The sequence below is a fragment of the Lycium ferocissimum genome, chromosome 10, assembly GCF_029784015.1.
Source record: "Lycium ferocissimum isolate CSIRO_LF1 chromosome 10, AGI_CSIRO_Lferr_CH_V1, whole genome shotgun sequence".
Taxonomy (NCBI): Eukaryota; Viridiplantae; Streptophyta; class Magnoliopsida; order Solanales; family Solanaceae; genus Lycium; species Lycium ferocissimum.
In genome coordinates this window covers 3,518,511-3,527,520 of record NC_081351.1, presented here as the reverse complement: position 1 = coordinate 3,527,520, position 9,010 = coordinate 3,518,511, and the positions used below count along the sequence as shown (strand labels likewise).

Here is a 9,010-nt window from a genome sequence, read left to right as displayed (position 1 = left end):
CAAAGTTAGACCTAAATAAAGCATTCTACGATTTTAGTAACCTTTTCATACCATATTCCTGTGGGATTTGACCCCAACCTTGTTGGGTTACTATATTTGACATCGTCCGCTTTACGCTAATAAAAGGTGTAATTTGAGCATATCACTTACATCTGTGTTGATGTTACAAATTGAGGTTTCTATACTTAAACTATATTTGAGTACTCATCTTGCATACAATATATATATATATATATATATATATATATATATATATATATATATAAGGTATATCGACGGGGGGTGAGGATGTGGCCTACCTTAGATATGTATAGACACGTTTGACGGGGGGTGAGGATGTGACTTATTTGTGCACCGTGATCAAGGTCCGTTCGGGCTTAGTGGGCTCGTGATCCGAGGTATGTTCCGGAGCGAGTGGTACATAGACACCATAGGTTCCCTGCGGGTTATCACTATCGTGCGAAAAATGCCTTTAGCATATGTGTACAGGTTTGAGATATTTGGCAAGTGCATTGCATTACACATCATTACATTATATCCTGCATCATCATATGACTCTTTATTTCTGATTTGGTATGGTTTGTTTGTACCATTGTTGCGGCATGGATCTGATTATGGACTGGACCAGATTGTAGATTAATTAGTGATCTGCCTAGGTTCAGAACTGGGATTTGTGATTATCGATTTGAGATTATTGAGACTCAACAGACTTGTGGTTTAGAAGCTTTACCTAGGCTTATGACTTGGAAAGTGAGTTTCTGAATGACGTATGTGCGAGTGGAAGTCCTTGATTATTATGATATTGTGATGTGTGAGTATGATTGATTGCCTATCTGCCTACTTGTTGATTTCTTTCTTAATATATGTGAACTAATTGTTGTCGGCCTATGATACTTACTCACAGAGTCTTGTTGTTTTGTAATCGATGCTACTCTTGTTGTACTCTTTCCTTCGAGCGCAAAGGTCTTTTTTACTAGTTTCCGTCTCTGTCCCTCGAGAGCGATTTGAGTCGTCGATGTAGATTCCAAGGTGAGCTTTTGCTAGATCAGCAACTCGGAGACTCTTCTTTGCATTTAACTGTCTACTTTGTATCCCTGAGACAGTATTGATATTTGAGATTTGTACTTTCTATTAGACTTCTATCTATGTAATAGTGGCTCTTGTACTAGTCCAGACGTATTTTTGGGGTTATTATTACTTCCGCACTTATTATTTATATAATTTAAATCTGTTAGCTAAATCATTGTTTATTTCCGCATAATTCTTATAAATGACTAAAACGATTTGGGAATGGTTCGCCTACCTGCGGGGACAGTGTAGGTGCCATCACAATTCACGAATTGGGCCGTGACATGTTTCATAATTTAGGTTCGACGGATGGACGAGAGGAAGTTTATGGGTGTGTGATGGAGGCCCTATAACAATATATAACAAGAAATACGTTTTAGTCCCAAATAAGTTGAGATCAGCTATAAGAATTTTGTTTATGTTGTCCCATTCAAGCTGGCTCAATCTAATACTATAAAAATAAAATAAAATAACATTTTCTAGCATCAGAAGATAGTTACATTTTCAACTAGCATATAAATCTCTGACAAGACTAAAATACTGAATAATGCAAGTGTTACGTACCTTCCCAATAATTCTTAAAACGGAAAAGGGCCAAAAATACCCTCAAAACCATTTAAAATGGCAAAAATGTCTTCCATCATCGCTTCACCCCCAAATACCCTTATCATCCACCTTTACTGGTCTAAAATACCCTTATACACCACCTATTGGGTCTAAAATACCCTTATCACTAACAGATCTTTTCATTAAACACGTGTCATTTTTCTATTGGTTGGCTTATAAAATTAATTAAACTAATTAATTTTGCAATATTGAAAGATAGTGCCCCCCCCCCCCCCCGACTCCCCCCCCCCGCGTAAAAAAAATTTTTTTTGAAAAAAAAAGTTGACTTTTTTTTTTGCACCCCCCCCCGCACCCTACCCATCCCCTACCCCCCTCCCCCCCAATGCAAAAAAAGTTTTGACGTTTTTTTGGGTTTTTTAAATTTTATGGAGGGCGTAACGTAAGTGCGGGGGGGTGGAAAAAAAAGTCAACTTTTTTTTTTCGGTGGAAGGAGGAGGGCGTAGGGTGTGGGGGTTTTGACGGGGGGGGGGGGGGGTCTGAAAAAAAACCCAAAAAAAACATCAAAACTTTGTTTTTCAAAAATATTAATTTTTTCTGCGTCGGGGGGGGGGGGGGGGGGTGTGAGGTGCGGGGTGGGGTGCAAAAAAAATATTGTTATGCTTCTCAACTCCTAGAAAAAAGGACAAGTACGTAAAATGTCTTGATAAATTAAAATGTATAATGTAATTGAGTTACCAAAAAAATATATCTCACCCTAAAAAAAAACATGGTGATATTTTCAACCAAAAAATCTAAAAGGCACAAGTGTAGACTACAATTTTTTTTTTCGCACCCCACCCCGCACCCTACACCTCCCCCGCACCCCTACCCCCCTCCCCCCCCGACGTAAAAAAAATTAATATTTTTGAAAAAAAAAAGTTTTGACGTTTTTTTTTTTGGGGTTTTTTGCACCGCCCGCTCAAACCCCGCCCCTACGCCCTCCCTCACCGAAAAAAAAAGTTGACTTTTTTTTTCACCCCCGCACCCTCCCCCCTCCCCCCGACTCCCAAACCCCGCACCACTTACGCCTCCCAAAAATCCCAGCTAAAAAAAACCCAAAAAAAAAAAAACGTCAAAACTTTTTTTTTCAAAAATATTAATTTTTTTGCGTCGGGGGGGGGGGGAGGGGTAGGGGTGCGGGGGCGGGGTGGGGTGCAAACAAGTCAACTTTTTTTTCAAAAAAAAAAAAAATTCACGGGGTGGGAGTGTGGGTGGGGGGAGTGGGGGCGGGGGGTACTGGTTACCCGTCAATTAGTTTAATTAATTTTATAAAGCCCAACCAATGTGAAAAATGCCACGTGTCTAATGAGAATATTACGTAGGAATAAGGGTATTTAGGCGATAGGTGGATGGTAAGGGTATTTGGGGGCTGAAAGGTGGATGGAGGGTATTTTTGCACCATTTTCAATAGTTCGAGGGTATTTTTGGCATGGTCGTGGGCAACAACTTCCATGGCTTTGATATATAGTCTTGAAAACGCATCAGGGCTAATAAAAGAAGAAATCATCTTCCTCATGAGCTTGGCTTCATCTCCAACGGTAGTAATCAAACAACTTCCTAGAATTTTCCTAATAGTTACAGGCCACCAAACTGTGACTTGCTTGTTTTCATTGCTAAATAAAAACTTATTCCCACTAGCACTACCCAATACCACCATTTTCTCACCCATTAATGAAGTCTTGAATATTTTAGACTTGTATTTCTCTATTCTGTCTTTGACGAATTTTTCTGGCTTTCCTTCTTTGTTTGCTGCTCGAAGAAAGTCCAGTGTTTCTCCAAGAAATGGCCATCCAAAACTTCCAGGAGGATAATTCAGTGTTTTTTTCTTCCTTCTAATTATCATTATGAAAATTATGAAAATTATGACTAGTAATGTAGGAATTTCCATTGTAGCCATGTGTGAGAATGACTGTAGTCTGATTTTTCTTTTTTTTGGTTGTTGAATATAAATAGGTGTTACTATAGTTTCTCTCTTTTGGAACACTTCTAATTTGTAAGAGCACGTTCTACAAAAGCTGCTAGCTCTTGGAATTCTGTGGTGTATATAAAAACACCTCTCCTATTTTGTTTTTTTATCACATACACTAATTCTGAACCAGAAAGAGAAATGATCTTTTCTCTTCTAACTTCAATATTTGCGGAAGCCTAGTTCTCTTTGATAAAGACTCCATAATATTTTATAATATAAAATTTTGGCATAGTGGTTAATAGAGAGAGGGCCCAGGTGGGTGAAGGAGAAGAATTATGAAGTGCCTTCTTGTCTTTAATGTTCTTGACTATATATACCGCTAAAAATAGATGATAAAATGTACTATTTCTTGCGTTTCAATTTATGTGTGGCACATTTTTTTCTTTTTAGTCTGTACAAAAAAAAAAGGTCACATTTCTATATTTAGAAACAGTTTAACTTTATGAGATGATTTACAATCAAACAAATATCTAAGAATCTCGCTTTGAATGACATTCACAAGTGCCTTCTAACATTTCTTCGTGTGTTGCAGGAGATGTTGTTGGAGTCTCATTCCCTCGCTTAGTTTCGGGCTAGTTTCTTGTTGTTTTAGTTCCTTTTCAAAAAGAAAAAAATATCTAAGACTTATTTTGAACCATAAATTTCAAAAGTTTTTCTTTCTTAAACTCCGTGTCTATTCAAATGATATCACATAAACTAGGACCGAGGGGTAATATATTTTACCCTTAAAGTTGTTCCTAAAAAATCATTCTATATTTTGCGAGTAATCTCTTACCTCCTTTTATTGTTATTCCCGGCAGAAGTAATATTCTCCTAATGATGACGTGACAGAAAAATTGTACGCTATTCAATTGTACACTAGTCACTTTTTGTGAAGCGCATTAGAGGGTAAACAAGGCTAAAAGTAAACTAAAATTATCCATATGTCACTTCCAATTGAACTTAACACAACTAATTTCGTTTGAACTTAAAAAATTTCTTTTACTTTATATCTTTCCCTTTTCCGATTTTTCACCTTTTGTCTTTCTTCTTATATAGTCACCAGACAACTTTACGTGCAAAATTAGGCGTTTAATCTAATACTTCCAGCTACCTTGAATGATACGTCGATATCAAATATGTCAAGTTAGCAAGTTAATCAATCCATAGAATAAGGACTACATCTCTTAATTAAGTTCACGAGGTGGCCAAACCTCATCGTGATTTTTCTTTTCTCGATCGAGGTGTGTTCCTTTTAATTATTTAATTGGCCAAATACATATATGACCCCTTAAACTTGACAATATTTCCCATGTAGACACCTTAACTAAGATTTATTCCTATTAAACACTTGATCTATATTTAAAATGTGCCATTATACTTAACTGCTGGCGCGCAAGTGTAATACACCTTCTTTGAGTGCGTGAAAAGCCAAGAGAATTACTATTAATTTTTATTTATTTATTCTTCTCTCTTCTCTCTCCCTAGCCTTTCCTTTCCTCTTATGGTAGTTTCTCCTGCCATTGTCAATGCCACCCATTATAAACCTCTTCTGCTCCAAGAAAATTTCCTTGAGATGTTTCTAACTAAAAAAAATGTCTTCTGACTCCTTCTAGTTTAATTTACACCAATAAAAGATAAATTCACTTTGGAGAATGTCGGCTCGTGCAATTGACAATGAAATCAAAGCAACACGAACCCAACCGATTCCATTAAAATTGATAGGCATCTAGTTAAGTAATTCTGGAAAAGAGTGAAGAAACGAAGGTTTGAAAGTTCGGGAATACTGATCGGGGCCTTTTCCATATCTAGTCAGCGACCACCATAATCACCGCCACCTTCTTCTTCTTTAGATTTTGCCGCTTCCACCACCTCCGCTTCCTTTATCACATCTCAGCTGGCACCACTTTTTTCTTCAGCTTTGATTTATAAAAATTAAAAAAAGGGGGGCGGGGGTAGGAGACACACAACTCCTTTCTGCCGGAGTGCCGGTGATGGATTCTCGACCATCACCTACTTTCATTTTCTCACACTCTCTTTGGATGGTTAGGTTTTTTTTGGTCTCTCTTTCTTATTTAAATTTTATTTTACCTCTATTTCTTTTGGCTGACATGGAAATGTTTTATTTGTGGTAAAAAAAAAAAGTGTTTTACGTGTCTAGGCTGCCACTTCAAAAGAGAGTGAGTTTCACATACCAATTTTGATTTGATTTGTTAAATTTGTGTTGGATAGGCACATTTCTTATGGAGTTCAGGTGGTTAATAGGAACAAACATTAGTTAAGGTGTCTAAATGGAAAATAGTGTCAAGTTTAAGGGGCTATTTATGTTTTTGGCCTATTTAATTCTATCCATCTTCTAAATCCATACTCTCTACGGTTCAAAAAGAGTGTTCATTTAACCATTTGCACACTCCTTAAGAAAATACTAACTTCAAAAAATAGGTAATTCGAATAAAATGCCCCTGATTAAATAGGTATTGAGATTTGATCACTTAACATTTAATAAGTTTAAATTTGGAAAAGCAATGTTAATTCTTTCTTGATTTAGTAAGTGGATACTCTTTTTGAACCAAAAAATAAAGGGAAAAGGACACAAATAGCCATCCAGGTGAAACTATTGACACCCGGTGCTGCTAATCTTAAAAGTCATTTTTTAGCATTTTCAAATATATAATTCCATTTTCTAGCCATTTTCAACTAATTTCAGCATATGTATATAAACCGTAACATTATTGTATATGTATCACTATTGTATATATATAGAAAATGTATCATGCATATAGAAACTATATCATTATTGTATAGAATATGTATCACAACTGTATATGCATAAAAAAAAAATGTATCATACGTATAGAAAGTGTATCATTATCATATAGAATATGTCTCCCTAAAGTTATATGTATAGAAATATATCATTGTTGTATAATTTGTGTATAATAAATGTATAATCAACGTTTAATTAGAAAATGTATCATTGATGTATAATTTCTGTTTAATAAATAAATAATTAATGTATACTTAATAATTATACAACTATTATACATGTTTTGGAATTTTTTTTGAAGGCTCAATATGAATTTTTTTCGTCGATCTTTAGTGGCGACATTTTGATTTGTGGTGACTTTAATCGCCATAAATAGTGAATGGGTTGGGCTAGCGCTTGGCCTTAATTTGGGTGGAACGGTCAATTCGAATCATTTGCTTAAAATGGGGCCTTTTTGGGCCTTTTTTTTTTCTAGTGGTCACACCATGTATTTTCCCAAAAAATACAGATTAAGTGGACATTCTTTTTTAACCGGATGAAGTATAATATAATATGAGGTTGTGACCTGTCAGAAGTTCAACGAGTTCTTGAGAGATCATGGACCTAAAACTTTACCACAGACTAGGAGCCCATTTGGATTGGCTTTATAAAACAGAAATTATAATTGTTTTCGACTTTTTTTTGAATGTTTGTTTCGAATTATAAGACATTTTGTCTTAAAATAATTTCAAAAAATAATTGTTCCCCGCCCGTTTTTTATCTAAAAATTTAGCTACCCCAACTTTTTTTTTTTTTTGTTGGCTTATAAGTTTGTTTATAACAGCCGCTTTTTTAAAAAAAAAGTTTCATCCAAAGCATGACTCTAGATGATGATAGTTAAATTAAACACCTTGTAAGGTTGACATGCAATAACACTTGAGGTGTCGAGATTACTTTATTTTTTTAACAATATTAGCAATAATTGTTCTGGAAAGAAAATTAAAATAAGAAGCAACCTTAAGTCTTCAAATAGTTTTGTATCCTTTAAAAAAAAAAAAAAGTTGTTTCAAATGTGCTATTGTTCTCCACCAGGGGATATTAAACTAATAATTACAGCCTAATATTTTGGGTGATTTAGTTTACAAAATAGCAAGCAAATGTATAGATTTTGTATATTTATTCTTAAATATACATATGCTATACATATGTTAGATGACGTATAATATACATATTATACTTATAATATACATGTCGATATATACATTTTATATATTTGGGCTACTGTCGGTAATTAAATTTGGCCGATGAAACATAAACAAAGAATCCCATTAAATCACTAAGTGAATAATACTTGAAACTTCAATCAATATGCTTCAGTAATATTTTATGAAGTTAGTTCCATGTGTTATTATTCTCCACCAGAATATATCAGTGGCTCGCGCTCTTATCTCTGCAAAATTTAGTGATTGGTGAGTCCGCTACTGAACAAAGTAGACATTTATTTGCAGACATTTTGTAATTGCAACTTGTGGTCAGCTTTAGCTGGGATATGAATGCCATTTACACAAGGTAACCGACCAATAGGCATGGCAAATTTACTCCAAAATGTGTAACCTAAAGCAAACGACGTGAATAGTCCTTCACTATGAGGATAGGTTTTAAAATAGTCTTTAACTATGCAATTAACAGTTTTGGTCCATTAAGTTTGCATAAGTTAGCATAAATGATTCCTTAACTATGAGGATAGGTTAAAATTAGTCCCTTAAGTATGCACTTAACAATTTTGGTCCTTAAAGTTCGCAAAAAAGTTAGCACTTTTAGTCTCCAGCAAAATAGTCATTGTCATTGAACTATGTTTGTTAGATTTGACGAGAACTGTGAAAAAAAAGGGAAATTAGCAAGAACTCACATTTAGAGGTACACATTACTAAAGATAAGGATAATTACCTCGGAAAAAAACCGATAGACATCTGCCGATTATAGGTAAACACCGAGGAAAAACCAACAGACTTGATAATGTCAGAAAATAGTGTCTCGGAACATTAAAATTGACGAACTTTGTCGGTTAAATCGAGGGAATACATCGGCTAAGTAAAATACATCAGACTTTAGAAATAAATTAGAGATAGTAGAAACTACAAAAATTGTCACTACTAAAAACAAGCGAAAATGGGTGGACAAAAATTGACGGATAAAATCGAGGGTCACTATCGGAAAGTCAACGATTTTTATATAAATTTTTTTTTTACGAAAATCGACGGACCTTGGCCGATTATTTTCGGGAAAAACTGCGCGAAAATTATTTTCAAGAACAATTCACTATAATGCAAGTATTTATTTTATACCGAGTTTTCAAAACAAAACAGTCTTAGTGTATTTTACCTAGCCGATGGACTCCCTCGGTTTTAACTAACAGAGTCAGTTGGTTTTTGTGTTCCGAGATACTATTCTCTGACACTATCAAGTCCGTTAGTTTTTCATCAGTTTTGCACTATAATCGACAGACGTCCATCTGTTATATCTTGATGTATTTGGCCCTTTTTACCTCTAAATGTGAATTCTCGCTAATTTTCCCTTTCTTTTCATAGTTCCCGTCAAATCTAATAACAAAGTTCGATGAATATTTTGCCGAAGACTGAAAG

At 35.0% G+C, this 9,010-nt stretch overlaps 1 protein-coding gene across 1 annotated transcript in view; it reads right to left on the bottom strand.

Annotated features, from left to right (window-relative positions):
* Nucleotides 1–3,843, bottom strand: part of LOC132034557 (beta-amyrin 28-monooxygenase-like) — a 10,620-nt gene extending 6,777 nt beyond the window's left edge. The window contains exons 1-2 of the mRNA XM_059424956.1: nt 3,105–3,843; nt 1,633–1,652 (exon numbers count right to left, since the gene is read on the bottom strand). Coding sequence (XP_059280939.1) covers nt 1,633–1,652; nt 3,105–3,571 — 487 coding nt within the window. The 5' untranslated portion in view covers nt 3,572–3,843. The remainder of the gene's footprint in view (nt 1–1,632; nt 1,653–3,104) is intronic.
* Between the last annotated feature and the right edge of the window lie 5,167 nt (nt 3,844–9,010).